General features: G+C 37.8%; 1 protein-coding gene across 1 annotated transcript; it reads right to left on the reverse strand.

Moving 5' to 3' along the window:
- Positions 1 to 5,931: 5,931 nt before the first annotated feature.
- Positions 5,932 to 12,595, reverse strand: gdnfa (glial cell derived neurotrophic factor a; the record flags this gene model as incomplete). Its single annotated transcript, XM_081353744.1, has 3 exons — positions 12,472 to 12,595; positions 11,260 to 11,472; positions 5,932 to 6,455 (listed from the first exon to the last, which is right to left on the reverse strand). The coding sequence occupies exons 2-3, from the start codon at positions 11,444 to 11,446 to the stop codon at positions 5,932 to 5,934; spliced, it is 711 nt and encodes a 236-aa protein (XP_081209870.1). The 5' UTR covers positions 11,447 to 11,472; positions 12,472 to 12,595.
- Positions 12,596 to 17,531: the final 4,936 nt, after the last annotated feature.

Below are 17,531 nucleotides of genomic sequence, written 5' to 3' on the forward strand. Positions count from 1 at the left end.
TAGACTGATGATAGATAGATAGATAGATAGACTGATTATAGATAGATAGATAGAAAGGCTTATGATGATATAGATAGATATATAGATAGACTGATATATATATATATATATATATATATATATACAGTGAGGAAAATAAGTATTTGAACACCCTGCTATTTTGCAAGTTCTCCCACTTAGAAATCATGGAGGGGTCTGAAATTGTCATAGTAGGTGCATGTCCACTATGAGAGACATAATCTAAAAAAAAAAATCCAGAAATCAAAATGTATGATTTTTTAACTATTTATTTGTATGATACAGCTGCAAATAAGTATTTGAACACCTGAGAAAATCAATGTTAATATTTGGTACAGTAGCCTTTGTTTGCAATTACAGAGGTCAAACGTTTCCTGTAGTTTTTCACAAGGTTTGCACACACTGCAGGAGGGATTTTGGCCCACTCCTCCACACAGATCTTCTCTAGATCAGTCAGGTTTCTGGGCTGTCGCTGAGAAACACAGAGTTTGAGCTCCCTCCAAAGATTCTCTATTGGGTTTAGGTCTGGAGACTGGCTAGGCCACGCCAGAACCTTGACATGCTTCTTACAGAGCCACTCCTTGGTTATCCTGGCTGTGTGCTTCGGGTCATTGTCATGTTGGAAGACCCAGCCTCGACCCATCTTCAATGCTCTAACTGAGGGAAGGAGGTTGTTCCCCAAAATCTCGCAATACATGGCCCCGGTCATCCTCTCCTTAATACAGTGCAGTCGCCCTGTCCCATGTGCAGAAAAACACCCCCAAAGCATGATGCTACCACCCCCATGCTTCACAGTAGGGATGGTGTTCTTGGGATGGTACTCATCATTCTTCTTCCTCCAAACACGTTTAGTGGAATTATGACCAAAAAGTTCTATTTTGCTCTCATCTGACCACATGACTTTCTCCCATGACTCCTCTGGATCATCCAAATGGTCATTGGCCAACTTAAGACGGGCCTTGACATGTGCTGGTTTAAGCAAGGGAACCTTCCGTGCCATGTATGATTTCAAACCATGACGTCTTAGTGTATTACCAACAGTAACCTTGGAAACGGTGGTCCCAGCTCTTTTCAGGTCATTGACCAGCTCCTCCCGTGTAGTTCTGGGCTGATTTCTCACCTTTCTTAGGATCATTGAGACCCCACGAGGTGAGATCTTGCATGGAGCCCCAGTCCGAGGGAGATTGACAGTCATGTTTAGCTTCTTCCATTTTCTAATGATTGCTCCAACAGTGGACCTTTTTTCACCAAGCTGCTAGGCAATTTCCCTGTAGCCCTTTCCAGCCTTGTGGAGGTGTACAATTTTGTCTCTAGTGTCTTTGGACAGCTCTTTGGTCTTGGCCATGTTAGTAGTTGGATTCTTACTGATTGTATGGGGTGGACAGGTGTCTTTATGCAGCTAACGACCTCAAACAGGTGCATCTAATTTAGGATAATAAATGGAGTGGAGGTGGACATTTTAAAGGCTGACTAACAGGTCTTTGAGGGTCAGAATTCTAGCTGATAGACAGGAGTTCAAATACTTATTTGCAGCTGTATCATACAAATAAATAGTTAAAAAATCATATATTGTGATTTCTGGATTTTTTTTTTTAGATTATGTCTCTCACAGTGGACATGCACCTACGATGACAATTTCAGACCCCTCCATGATTTTCAAGTGGGAGAACTTGCAAAATAGCAGGGTGTTCAAATACTTATTTTCCTCACTGTATATATATATATGTTTTAATCTTAGCAAAACTAGTGATTTAAAACTACTTAATATTTTTTATATATATATGTATGTATGTATTATTACATATTTTTGCATTTGATATATCAAGAATTTGCAGAATGTAAATATATATGTGTGTCTGTGTGTGTGTGTGTGTATATATATATATATATATATATATATGTGTGTGTGTGTGTGTGTGTGTGTGTGTGTAACTTTTACTTTCATAGTTATGCTCAGAATTTCATCATTTTATTGTAGTGTAATTTACATAAACTGAGAAGCCGCTGTTGTAAAGGAAAGCTTCAGTTAAATGTTCATAAACGCACACAAAAGCATGATAGAAACGAGATTTATTTTGTAAAAAGTTATAAAATGAATATTGTACAAAAATAAAGTCTGTAGAGAGCTTTGGTTCAGTAACACAAAAACAAGACGAGACTGTGAGTCGCAGGAGCGACGGGAACGAGTTCCAGCAGAAGTCTGAACTCTTGAACGTTTTCTTTCGAGGAATCCATGAACGCGAGTTACATGTGCGCCGAGCAAACCATCCGTCAGCGGCAGACGTTACGACTGCGACGCAAACGCAGGTTTATCATGATGAAGGGGAACAGCTGATGAAATATATCCTGATAACAGAGGCTTGGCCTAGATAGACTTCAGGAACGCTGGATTTGTTGGGGAAACGCAGCGGATTACGGCATCATTCTGGCATTATAATGCACAGAAACACAGGATCGTGTTTATCCCAGTGTTTCAGGCCTGCGTTTGCTCCGCTTCTATGTGTGTTTACAGTGTCCGGGCCACAGACTGCTCTACGATGATCCTGTTGAGAAGTTTATTTCAAGTCGGATAGAGCAGACAAAGCTGATTTGACATAATTGGTTTTAAACGGGAGCGTTTCTACAGATTAAACGCCAGTCAGACCTTACCCAGCAAGCAGCTGTGCATTTAAAAGACGTCTAATATCCGTTTAATAGCTAAATCGTGACCACCGATTGACCATGACATGACACTGATATCTTGTAGATATTATTGACATTGGTAACATGATGATATCAAGCATCTCATGGCCAAAAACTACAGTGAATCAGGTTTGACTGTAAGTGGGCTACAAATAGCACTGAAAATGTTAAAGAAATGAAACTAAACATCTTGTAATCACTGTTGACTTTTCTTACATGATGGAATATCAAACATCTCGCAAGTTATTTAGGCAAAAACCACATGTAACCAAATTCAAGGTTATTTTGTCTAGAAGTGTGTTACAGCCGAACTACATGTGACCCTGGATCACGTCACCAGTCTCGAGTCGCACGGGTATATCTGTGGCAATAGCCAACAATACATTGTATGGGTCAAAATTATTGATTTTTCTTTTATGCCAAAAATCATGAGGATATTAAGTAAAGATCATGTTCCATGAAGATATTTTGTAAATTTCCTACCGTAAATATATAAAACATGTATTTTTGTGAGTGAATGCAGCACAATCGCCAACATAAATGAACAACTTTAAAGGAGATTTTCTCAATGTTTCGATTTTTCTGCACCCTCAGATTCCAGATTTACAATAGTTGTATCTCGACCAAATATTGTCCTATCATAACAAACTACACATCAGTGGAAAGATTATTTATTCAGCTTTCAGATTATGTATAAATCTCAATTTCAAAATAATTTACCCATGTGACTGGTTTTGTGGTCCAGGGTCACATATGGAGTCTATAGTTAACCTAGACGCTACGTTAACCTAGAAATGACGGCTATTGCTTGCTGGGTAGCGACTAGGGGTGTCACAATATAGCGTGTCACAATATATCGCAATACAAAAATGCAACAATATGTATCGTGGATAGTTCACCCAAAGAAAAAAATTCAAGTTTTCAGAGTTTTAGTGTCAGTACTACATTAAACTGCTATATATAATGTTGAATAAAATGTATAATAATGCAATGGGGGAATATTTGTATACATATTTTGAGTATCGTAATAATATGGTGTCGTGAGTTCAGTATCGTGACATGAGAGTATCGTTACACCCCTAGTCGTGACAAGCGCTCAGCGGGTTTAAAGAGGTCACGCGTAACATTATTTACTCGGATCAAACTCGACTGGGTCTCTGGCGCTGGGTTCATTCCAGCGGGATGTAAACACGCCGTATTTTACAGAGATCGTTGGACACGAGCCATTTGAGGTCCAGCGACTGCCACCGAATCCCTAATGTGAGCTGTTGTTTGAATGATGTCTCCACTGAGTGATGGCCAGAAATAAAATCACTTCTGCAAAACAACATCGGCTTTTTATTTTCTACAAGAATAGTTGGTCCTCTGAAGGAATTCTGCCTGCTTATTATCTGTTGCTTGGTTGTAGGGAGACGACGGCAGAGAGTTTGGAGAGCGAGCGGGCCGGACGTCACGGATGGGACGTGATTATCTGCTTTTCTTTAAAGGACTCAGTCGTTCGAGGAAAGATTTGCTCAAACTCATGTTGTTCCAAACCCATGTGACGCACAAGAGGATTCGCAATGACAAAACGGTGCATTAAAGTATATCATAACATCAGTTTTTTCAAGTCACATGATGCTTTGTGTGAGGAACAAACACAAATTCAAGCTATTGTTCACTGACAGTCTGTTTTTTTTTATAACTGTCACATTTCAATCATGATTTTTCACCAAACATGGCTTGATGAGTCTGACTGCATGAGATAACGTCTTAAATTTGTCTCCGTTCCTCATGCAGATCAATCATGTGCTGAGAGTTATAGCCTATTCACTGTGCCAAATGAAAGGATCATCATCGTATGCAAACTACAATCTCCTAAGATCTGCATTTAAATGAACACTTGATTAGTGAATTTCGCATTCGTGAATCCATATGATCCGTAATATTGTTTCCTCATGCAGATTTCTGTAACTGTGTAAATTCATGTAATTCATACATCACTGCGCTACATCAAATAATATATAAATATACATTTAAAAAAATAGTAATAACAGTAACATACTGTAAAGATTACATTAACGAACTGTAAATTCACAGCTGCTCTTGATTTGCTGCCTTTACAGGTGTGCTGTATAATTTTACAGTATAATTGTAGTTTATGATTTACAGTACTCTTGTAAAATGTACAGGCTTACAGGCAACCAAAATTGCCAGTAAGTTGCTGTAAATTTTACAGCAATTTGTTACAGTGTACAGTATACTACTGTTTATATATATGTGTGTGTGTGTGTGTGTGTGTGTGTGTGTGTAAAAAATATTTATACTAGAAAAAATAGAAATATGTGTTTATATATATTTCTAGTTTTTTCTAGTATCTATTTACTACAAAAAATATATTTATATATATATATATATATTAGTGCTGTCAAATCGATTAATCACGATTAAAGTTTATAAATATATTGTGTCTGTATGTGTATATATATATATATATATAGTCACTCACACACAGTAAATACAAACTATTATGTTTTACGATTAATTGATTTGACAGCACTAATACATGTAAATATATATATATATGAAAATTAAGTGCTGTCAAATGGATTAATCACATCTAAAATAAAAGATGTATACATGTATACACACACTTACTGTATATACAAACTTTTATGTTATTAACGTGATTAATCGATTTGACAGCAATTATATATGTATGTATATATATATATATATATATATATAATAGTATTTTATAAGTATATTTCGCTAATGTAACAGCACCGTAACGTCACGGATGGTTTTGGAACGACATGAGTTTAAATAAACGACAAACTGTAAACGACTCCTTTAAACACACATGCTCAAATTTGGCACCATCCAAGAAAGAGAACAAAAAAAAACCTCCTTAAATAAATAAGAAAAACAAACACACTAATACAATGGATTGCAATAAATAACAATAACTTAATTAAATCTCAATAAATACATTTTCATATATACTATATATATATATATATAGATAGCTTTCTGGATATTAAAGATGTGGAGTCTGTTGTTGTGTCGTCTCTGATAATCCACTGATAAGACACACACACACACACACACACACACACACGAGTGCGCTCCTTATTCCAGCAAACGACGCTTGTTACTGTATAAACGCTCATCTTGTGGTTCGGTAACAGAGTGAATACTGAATATCTCTTTCCACGAGAGTCCCAGTCCGAAGCGTTTTGGGGTCGTCGCTCAAACGCACGCACACTTTTTAGCGGAGTGCTTTTTAAGTGTGTGATATTCCAAGCTGTCGTCCAGGAAGGAGATGTCGTCGTCGAACGCGACTGGCCGACAGCAGGTTCGCGACGGCGTGTCCTTGTCCAGCTTGCGGTTGTGTGTGAGGTTGTTCAGGATCTTGTCGTAGTTGGTCTCGGCGTCGTAACACGGGCCGCTGCAGTAACGGAAGATCAGCTCTTCTTTGGTCGCGTAACCCAAGCCCAGGTCTGTGACGTTCAGGTGGATCTCCTTCAGGAGGCAGCCTCGCCCTTGACCTTTGACCCTGTCGTCTCGGCTTTCCTTTCGCCCGCGACCCCTCTTTCTGTCTCCGCGACCCCGTCCCGACCTCTCTGTGTTTGCTGCTCCTCTCTGCCGGCCTCGGTCCCTCTTCGGCTGAGATTCTGTGTTTGTGTGAGGAGATCTGCGCAGTCGGCCCAGAGTCGCTTCGATGAAGTCCATGACGCTCTCGAACTGCTCCGGGTAAAGGCCGTTCACAGCATCTTCAACAGACACAATGAAAGATTGGTTAATTAATGATGCATATTTATGCATTCTGACAGTGTGCATTTGTGATATTCCTCATTGTTCCTCTATATGTAATTTAAAATAATGCTTAATACATCACAATTTGAGAAAGGCATTGACCCCTATCTTGCACCCAGTGCAATTGCCTTTGTACACTGACGCATGTATCATTCCTATTTTGCACCCGACGCACAGCAGACTTTTCCCTCCACAGACGCATGTCGGTAAATTAGGGAATGAACTTGCGCTCCCGGGGGCGGTTCAGCGAAAAGAGGAGGCGTGTTCCGGCGCAAACGTTCCCTGGTGCTATTTTGCAGTTTCAGAAAACAATTCCACCACTGACCAGGAGAAACCTCGTCTAAAGTCAGCGGCGCGTTATTCAGATGCTATTTTAAGGGTGTATGCTTGGCCATAATGTAGCGTGTGCACAACACACACACACACACTTTGCTTCTCTCATCTACACAGACGCAGCAGTTCTCATTTTTGCAAAACCATACATAATTACAAGGAAAAATATTCTACACGAGGGAAATCATTGTTGTGTCCATGAAGATGTGAAAAAATAGGCATAAATCTAGCCTACACATTTACCCAATTTATTATACGCCTGTTTAACCAAAGCTAATTGTCTGGCAGTGGCAAATCCGCCGTTATAATAGCAATCCGCCATGGAACAAGCGCGCCTGCTCTTAAAGGGAATGTGAGATGTCGCTCTGATTGGTTTATTTCACGTTACGCCCAAACCACACCTATGAGTAATGAAGCGACTTCAGACCAACATATTTTAGATTTGCGTTGGGCGCAAGAGTCATTTATCCCACCGGTATAATAGCAACAGCGCCCGAGACCCGCCCACAAAGTTACTTACGTTTCATACTTGCGTTTCAGATCGCTAAAATAGGGCCCATTATTTGAAAATGTAATATGAATAATTTTGTTGTTGTTCACTAAAACTATTTAAAACATTTGTTAATTGAATTAAAGTGAATGTTCACTGAAATAAATATTTTTATAAATACATTTTATTTTATTTTATTTTATAATACAAATTATTGTATTTTATTTATATTTTATCATTTTTGTTTAGTTTAAGTTGGAGTACTGAAATTACTACAACTAAAATTGAAATATAAAATAATAAAACTAAAGACATGTTAAAAAAACAGAATAAAACCAATGAGAGAACACAGCAAAATTATTAAAACTTAAACTAAAATTAAAATGAATATCAAAATAATAATTATAAATGCCATATAAGTGATACTTAAGAACACTGATATGAATTTTAGTATAAATTTGCTTATAGTTAAAAAAAATTAATAAAACTAATTCAGAATATTCTTAAATAACATATTAATGATGCTAAATAAACACAATGAATTTTACTATAAAATTCCTAGGACCTTGGAAAAAACGTATACTTTGTTTGTTTTTTTCCATTTTCTATTTATTTCAGGTTTAAATGAGATTCTGATCCACAAATAAAATAAAACTAAACAGACATTAAAAACAATAATAAATAAACACACAAAAATGTACTAAAACAAGCTAATATTAAAATGAAAAATATAAAAATGAATAAATACCATATTAATGCTAGTAAAATAACCCTGGTTTATAGTGACCTAGATGAAGTGCAGAAATATTTCTGCTTTACATTTAGTGTTTATAAGTGAGCCAGTGGTCTGCAGATGCTCAGCGTTCTCTCAGACTGTATATACGGTATGATATTGTTTATTTGTCCCTATCGGGCGTCCTGAATAACGGCGGATGAGTCTCGGGATCCCGCCCGTCACCGGCCCGTGTTTTCATCTCCCGACTGCCATGGAAAATCTTATAGATGATGACATTGAGGTACAGCAGAAAACATCTGCTCAACCGCAAACTGGAAACATGCGTCTTAAACAAAAGCAAGCGCTCGTTTGATCATGTGTAATACACCATGATTTCATTACAGTCCAAACTCAAAGTTCACTCGCTCTCCATTCAACCCAACAGACCGTATCACAGTTCTCGGAAAAGATCTGCAACCGATGGCTGATTCATGCTGATAATCTCGCTCGCGGACAGTTTTTTCCTAATTTTCTTCATTTTTCCCAAATTATTTAACTTAAAATGTTTCAATGATGTCCACTCAATGAGAAGAAGATACTAAAAGCAGATTCTACATGGAGTGGGTCGCCATGTTGAGATCACATGACCAGCTGAAAATGTCTCATTTAGCATCATATAATATCAGACATATGATTAATGCATTTTTTAAATTACAATTCAGTCATCTTCAAGAGAAGCTGTATGATTTACTTAACCCTCCTCTGTTAAAAAACTGTATACACCTTTAATATTACCCGGACACTTTTGACCCGGTGGAACGTGAGCTTATAAAACGTATATTCTGAAAATATTACAAAAAATGTGTAGAATTTTGATAGTCTTAATCCATATGCAAAGTTTTTTTCCTTAACTAACAACTATGGATTTTTTCAGAACATTTTATGCACCACTTTTGGGTCAAAATTGATTATGAATCACGTTATGAATCAGTGTTGTTATTGTTAATGAAAACTATTCAAAACATTTACGTTAATGGGAATAAAATCTTTCATATGAATAGTGCATTTTTAAATTACAGTAACTAAAAACTGTTACCGTAAGTTCGTCCAAGCCAGTGCAACACGAGCAAAAGCGTAGGCGTTTCGCAAGAGAAGCGAAGGATGTGAAGAGCTCAATGAAGACGTTTATTCACAGACAAGCAGCTGTGAGAAATACAGCATGATGCAAACATGCAACTTATACATAATCACTCCTGTAATCTGACAGAACACTTTCAACGCCTATCTCTGTGATTGCACATCTGACATGCATGAACATCTGTTTCCCTGTAAAGCGAAGCGTTCTCCGCGGACTGAGATGATTCAGATGCGATGGGAGTTCAGTTCGGCTGAGATGTTCAGGCATGATACGAGGTGTCAAACACTGGCTGTGTGTCGACGCTGTGCTGCTACTGACAACACACACATCTAAACTCAGTCTGCTCTGAGACTCAGCCAGTGTGTTTTCTTCAAGCATGCGTCTCAGTTCAGATGGACGCCGTATTTTATTTTATGCAAAATAATGCTATGTTAAATGTACATTCTGTTCAATATGTCACACACTTTTTTCAGCGATTCCATTGAAGAACCATTTCTGGTTCCCTAAAGAACCTCTCAGTGATACATTTTTCAAAGAACATTTTAATAATCTTAAGAGCCTTTTACTTTAAAGCCTTTATGTATAATGCATTATATATGTGCATCCTCCTAATGCATTATATCTTTTCATTACCAAAGTTAAAATGCATTATAATATTTGCAGATGCATCTAAAACTGGTTGTTTGTTTGTGTTTTAATGCATTACTTGATTAGTGAATAGCTAAGCATTATAGCTGAGGTTATGATTATTAATGAGATCATGCAATGCAAAATAAGGTGCATTACAAGGCATAATTAATGCATTAAAAATACAAGTAGTGTTACCAAAGCTTTTTCACTATAAAGAACTTTGTTTGCATGTTAAAGGTTCTCCATGAAACCACAGATGCCAATAAAGAATCTTTAGTTTCAAGAGTATAACAATTTATGCGTCAAACTCATTTTCTATATTTTGCATGCAATAAAATACATGCAACTGTGGACTCGTGCAGTATCTGTAAAGCTGCTTTGACATGACATGAAAAGCGCTATACAAATGAATGTGAATTGAATGTGAACACGCATTGAACGCACTCTGAGTCTCTAAGTGTGTTACTCAAATGCTCGTTTTGGACTGCATGTCCTTTAGCAGAGCAGAATCACTCAGACTGTTCTCAGCGGCTGCCGGACTGCAGTTCACTACGTAACTACATGATGCATGTAAGAACTGAATCCCCAAGACAAAAGCCACTGAGTGCTTCAACATGTGTTTGTTTTCTGCAGCTCCCATCGGCTGTCGTCCGCTGTATTTCAGCACGCCTCACATTATGCAAGGGAGAGTTTTCGAAATAAATTCATGCATATTTTGCAAGCCAACAGGCCAGCCCAATGCAAACCGTTCCACTCGTTAATTCTCTAATTTAGAAAGTTCCCACGATGCACGATGATGCATGTGGCCGACGACGCGTCACGTCAAGACTACTGTGTGTAAAAGACGAGGCCGCTATTAAACATCTGGAACAGCTGCTGAAATGTGCATCAACACAGTGAGTGCGGAGTCGCGGATGCCTTTCCCGTCACGTCAGGATCTGCTAGTGTTCGCGGCAGCACCTTACTGAGGAAAACATGAGTGGAAAACTCAGCGTTTAATGTAAACTGTCCGCGCCGAGGAATGTCTTGTTCAACTCCGGCACTTCAGCGGCAGATTATACGTGTAGAATAAAACAAAGCCACTTTAAAAGCTCGACCTCTGTGTTGTAAGGCCACGGTTTGTTACGTAAAACATGTGGTTAACCAGTGCTGAATGTTTCAGTCCAGCCACATTTAACATGCTCTTGACCAGTGGATCGTCACAGTTGTGCATCTGTATCTGTGTTGCTCAACATGCAACTATGTAAGTAATTGAAAACAGCTCGCAGAAATTCTCCAATGCATTTGAGCTGCAACAAATGAACACTGTGTGCATGTGCATGTGTGATGACAAATTATAAATGAATACTGTGCATGTGCATGTGTGATGACTAATGATAAATGAACACTGTATGCATGTGCATGTGTGATGACTAATGATTCGGGCATCAAGCGAATGCATGCACGCTGACTTACATTGTTCCTCCATGGAGGCTTGTTTTTGGTTGATGGTTTCAGGTTGGGAGTCGATGACGGGGTCCAGAGCGGGGATCTCACTGTGGACGATGGCTCTTTTGGATGAATGCAGTTTGTGGAAGACGGGACGTGTGGAAACGGAGCTCAGGAGCAACAAACACGTGGCTAGAATGTCCCATAACTTCATTTTAGACTCAGTTCCTTTGAGGGAAGCTGCAACGGTGCAAAGGTAAACGCATGAGTATCTGCACAAGAACACACACACACACGGCTGACAGAACGGTGCGTGCAAAAGAGATTTTGCACGTGTTAATTTGATGGATGTGGAGCTACTGAAAATTGTCCCAGAGGGAAACGGTTGAGATAAGAGAAAGACATTGTGAAAAGTGCAAGAATTAAATATGGTGATGAAGGCCCTCTGTGAAATGTGTTCTGTAGGCTGGAGCCCAGTTAATGCCAAACAGATTTCTGTCAATATAACAGAGCTGAAAAAATGTGTGTTTTCTGCCAGAGTTTTTCCCCATTCCGGATCCCGAAATCCCTGTTGGTGAAAATCCACATAAAACCTACCAGTTTCAATGATGTGTGTGTTTACTGTGACCTTTATAGCAGTTACTCTAAATAACTCCATTTGTTGATCATTAAAACCTGCTGTTTCTATTTAACCATTATATTATCTCAAGCTTTTTATTTTTAATATTTTATATGCAATAAAATGAGGTGGTTTAGATATTTAATGCATCATATACAATCACAACCACCAGAAATGGTTTAGTTTCAAGTATTTTAACTGCTAAAATTAGTCTGTTAAAATGCATTGCTCATTTTTAGACCCCAGTGTAAACAAACTCTCAAAGATGTCTCCATATTATTTACTGTGGATTTGAATTGTTTTATTGAAGTTAAAAAGTTATATAGGCTATATATGCATCCCACTATGTACTGCACGTTTTACAGTACACTCCTGAAAAATCAAATATAGACGTTTTAAATTGGGGTTTAAAGACCATCAGGAGAGCCTTTTTAGGTTATTTATGTGCTTCATAAAACCCGGAGTGTAAAGAACCTATGATGAAACATTATTATTATTTTTAATTAAAAAAATAATAATAAAAACCCATCTATACTGCCATAAGAACAAAAGTGTACGGATTATTTACTGTAAAAATGAATAAGTAAACCCTATATGCAGAGATAATGATATAAACTCACCTTAAATGGGGTCCATGCAGACCAGAGCTTCAGAAAAGCCCAATTCTCAGAACAAACCGGGAAACATTTAAAGATCCAAAAGAGAAAATCCGTGAGCTATCCTCAAAATATCACGATTCCAGGTCCATTCACAACATGTTATCCACTAGATCCAAACGAAGCGCGCGCTGAAGTGTCCAGATCTCCAGTGTCCTCAAACTGACGCGCGCGCCGCTCCAACTCACTGTGCGCAACGCAACGCGACGCGCGAGACTGTGATGCTGCCGCGCGCCGCGTCTGTAAGAGAGAAAACCAGCAGCAGCAGCAGCGCGTCAGATGGAGACATCGGGATGAGGATCCCAACTAACTGGAATAGTTTCCCGCGTCTGTTAAAACGCGCCGCATTCTGCCTCCGAAACGCACCGCACAGGTGATGAAATCCAGGTAAATGCTTGTTAATATCCACACAGATCAGGGGAAAGTGAAGAAGTGATATCTGTCAGCGCACAGCAGTCATGATCCACACGCGCGTCCCTGTAAACGCGTTTGACGCGCACACTGAGCTCTGAGCGCGTTTAAATACGCTCACGGGTTCGAGTGCACCGACGTCACTCCCTGGCCACGCCCTCATTTTTCAACTCCAGATCAGCCGCGGCACAGATCATCCATCACCGCTTCAGCACACACTCATAACGCTGCAATACAGTAGTATGAAAGCATTAAGAGTTTGTGTCGAAAATGAGCAACTTTTAAAATAAACGAGAGAATTGAATAAAGCAAAATCCGGTAACACTTTATTTTACAGTGCCATTGTTACATATGTTACATGCAGTTACCATAGTAATAACAGTAAGTGATGCATAATTACATGCAACTAACCCTCAACCAAACCCTAACCCTATAGTAAGTGCATGCAGTTAATTATAATTACTCAGTACGTAAATGTATAATTACACTGTAACAAAGACACCTTAAAATCAAGGGTTACTCTTTATATTGTGTCTTGTATTGAGTAAAAATAATAAAGTGCATGTACTTACTTTAGGGTAGGATTAGGGTTTGGTTTAGGGTTAGTTGCGTGTAATTATGCATCATTTACAGTTATTAGTGTAACCCAAAATCTCTGGGCTGTCATTACAGTAAATACAGTATCTAAATCATATGACTATATTACTTATCCAAAAGCTTGAAATAGTCTAATAAATAGAGTAAAGCATGTATCTTTCAGTATTACCCTACCCTAATATTACCCTGGTATTCTTTGAAGTCTCTTGCGATGTCTGCTATAAAGCATGTGTTTTGTAAGGGAGGTTTGTTGTGTTTCATGTTGTGTTAAGCTACGTCATACAGTCTTTATTAAAACCATCTTTACTAAATCAAAGGATCAGTGACAGCAGTTTGTTTAGACGTTAAATACCCGTCTGCCATTGTAAATGAAGCTCTGAATCTAGACTGAAAAATGAGATCTTCTAAACCTAACCTTATCCGAAATATCTATCATTTAAAGTTTTGTGTGTGTGTGCAAATGCAGAAGTGACTTACAAATGAGAAGTACAACAAAGCGATTTATCCTAAAACTGGATTTCTTTCTCTGGATCTTAAGAACCTAATTGCTTGAACACTAGTTTTGCAGAGAAATGCCTATACGTATGAATTTCTTTACAAAATGCAAATGTTTTTGATGTCGACATGCATTGCACAGACTTTAGAACATTCAGAATAATCACTTTGTAAAATATTAAATCAGTGAGTGCAGAAATGTGTGCTGTGTGTATAAAGCGTGAGGAGGAGGAGGAGGAGGGTTTCCCAGCTGAGCCTTCGTCCCTCCCAAGATTCCTTCTCAAAGACTCACGGTCTTTCTTGCCACTGTCATCTCTGGCTTCCCTGAGGGAGTTTGTGAGGCTCTATTCATTGTCAAGCTGGTCGGAACAATTCGCATTGTGAAGAGCACTATACAAACAAATTGAATTGGAAAAAGAAACTGAATTGAATTAAAGCTCGCTGGCATTATAAGTGAAGCCCTCTAAACATCCTGAGTCTGAAAGCACATGTACATTTCAATTAGAGGAGAGAAACATGAAGACGTGGATGTTGGAGAAGTAATGCTTATTAAACCATTTTTTAAAATGAGTATACATGCCGTTCTTATGCCCTCATATTCAATTTATTCTTATTATATATTTAGTCACTGCATGATGTTCTTAGTGTTTTTGTCTTGTTTTCCAGGACAGATTCTTAAATCAAGATGCGTTCATCTAAGTGAAATACTGAGTAAGAACCAGTTTATTTGTTTAAACACAGTATCATTTTCCCCCTGATGTTTTCTTGTCTTGTGCATTCAGACAGTGTTGGTGGAGTGTATTGTGAAGGTAAAAGCATTGGTTGTCATTATGATTTCCCAAAGAAATCTGTCATATAATACATGAAGGGCCAAACCCTTAAATTCAACATCCAAATCCTGAAAGGCAAGACACGGCATGCTTTCATTGAAGGTGAATATTCAGAACTTGGTCTATAAAGCGTGTTTGCTTTTAACCTTCTGTTGAGTGTTTTCATAATGCAGACATGATGTTTTTATGCTCTTTCCATCAGCGGGTTTATCATGATGCTCTTTATGAACACACTGCATTTAATTCTAGGGGTGTAACGATGCCCTCGTGTCACGATTCGATATATGTCACAATACTGTGTTTTTACTGTTGATTAAAATGCTAAATCTGATATTACATTGTGTGTGTAAATGAATAGGCTTGAAATGCTGGAAACCCAAAGCACAGGACAATAGAGACGCCAGAATAACAATATTTATGATTCTGAAGCTGAAAACAGAATTATTTTAGACAAATATTCTGTATAATGTAGGACACTTTTTACTGGTAACATCAGACATTTGGCATTATCAGGACCCACAAATATTCCCCTATTGCATTATTATACATTATATTCAACATTATATATAGTAGTTAAATGTAGTACTGACACTAAAACTCGAATTTGAAAACTTACATTTTTTCCTCACACAGAAATGTTCATTTTGGGTGAACTATACACAGTATTTATTGTCACCATCCACGATACATATTGATGCATTTTTGTATTGCGATGTATTGTGACACGATATATTGTTCCACCCCTAATGAATAAAAGGTTTCACTGTAGCGCAGTCATAAACAGTTTAGGCATTCAGAACATGCTATGAATACTTAAACTGAAAAAACAAACTCCACTATTTGTCAATTGAAATGTGCATTAATGTTTTCCGGACACCAAACAGATGCTGTGGAAGTGTTGATCGAGTATCCGGTGTTCTTCAGCTGTGACACTGTGATCCCGTCGTCCCGTAGTGAAGTCCGATCTCCTGCTCCTACATTTAGATATGTGCGTGTGGTTATATTTAAGCAATTTTGTCATAATTGGCCGTAAGCCAGAGCTTCTGCTTTAGCTTCTTCATTGATCTATGTTCTCACTCCGCGAGTCTGTCTTCACAGCGTTTATATTCACGTTTTTTATTGCACGTATTGACTGAGTTTGACACTTGGAGGTTCAAATGGCTATAGCTTAGTTAAAGTCACCATGAAATCAAAATTGACAATTCTTATTTTTTTATGTAATATTGTAGCGTTTATAATACATTATTTATTGGTGCAGATCATTGTTTTAAAATGATGTGCCTCGTAATCTTTAATCAAGCAGCGACATCTTTTCTCTGATGATGTGGGCGGGGCAACCTGTCACTCACATGAGATCAGCCAATAGCAAACCACAACCATCCAATCAATTCCCCACAGACAAAATTAAGCCCCGCCCACATTTGTTCTTGTTCCAGAAGCGTTTCGCTCGGATATACGACAATATAGAGAAGAAAACATGATGATTTAAAAGGGCTGTTTGTACGACACCATTTTCAATTAAAAATGTACAAATTTGTATGCGTTTTGGCATTCCTTTACACGACAACGGCGTTATGGGTGCCTGAAAACGCAAAGTTTTGAAAACTGGTTTCAAAGGGCAAGTTTTTGAAAACGGTCTCCATGTAAACAACAAAAATGCAAATCTCTGAAGACAATGACATCATGCTCATGCATATTACGTGTTCAGTCTATAGTGTTTCATCGCCATCTACTGGCCTGGCAGCAGAATACAGCGTTTGTATTTGTTTTTGCGGATCCCTGTGAACGGGGATCGTTTTGACAATGGTGTTGCCTCTACGTGAAAAACTATCACTAAGCATATCGTTTTAAGCAAATCGTTGTCGTGTAAACGTACCCTAAGACATCATCAGGTTTTAAAAAAAGGGTCCTTTTAGAGTTTCATCATGAATGCACGTTCATTTATATTGGCGCCATTATAAGGGATTTAATCAAGTTAATCCAAATTTAGTTTAGCAAATTTGGTCTTAAATATCTTTAGTTTATATTTAAAATTTTTATAATATAGTTTAGTTTTTTACGTATAGTTTTTGCCGTAAATATATAGCCAAGGAAGCTGGCATGGCCTTCAAAACAAACATAACACTTAAGTAAATGCATTAACATATATTAACTGCCAATGAACCATACATTTGTTACAGTATTTATTTATCTTTGTAATAAAACTACAACTGTTAATTCATATTAGCTCAGGTCCATTAAATAATATTATCAGATACAACTTTTAATTTGAATAATGTATTAGTAAATGTTAACATAAACTAAGATTAATATACGTTTAGAAGTAACTAATCTAACGTTACCCAAACATCAATCCAGCATTTGTTGCATTCAACGCTCAGTTCATGTTTTAGAAACACATAATCTGTTGCGAAACTAATGCAGGCAGCATTTTAATACAGTATAATTGCAATCTAATTATAAATATCCTATTTTGCTCACTGTTTGTGTGTGCTGTGTATTGTTATGCTCATTAGGTTGTCTAAATCATTATTTCAGTGCATGTGCATATAAGCAATGAAGCAGCTCATTTAGTTTTGAAAGCGAGTTGCAAAGTGTCAAACTCGTTAAGGACGGTGTGGAAAACATGCGTGAGTAATCAGAGATCACTGCTTGAATGAAACGCTCAGGATAATGAAATTACATGCATAT

The sequence above is a fragment of the Scardinius erythrophthalmus genome (assembly GCF_964197995.2).
Source record: "Scardinius erythrophthalmus genome assembly, chromosome: 23".
NCBI lineage: Eukaryota > Metazoa > Chordata > Actinopteri > Cypriniformes > Leuciscidae > Scardinius > Scardinius erythrophthalmus.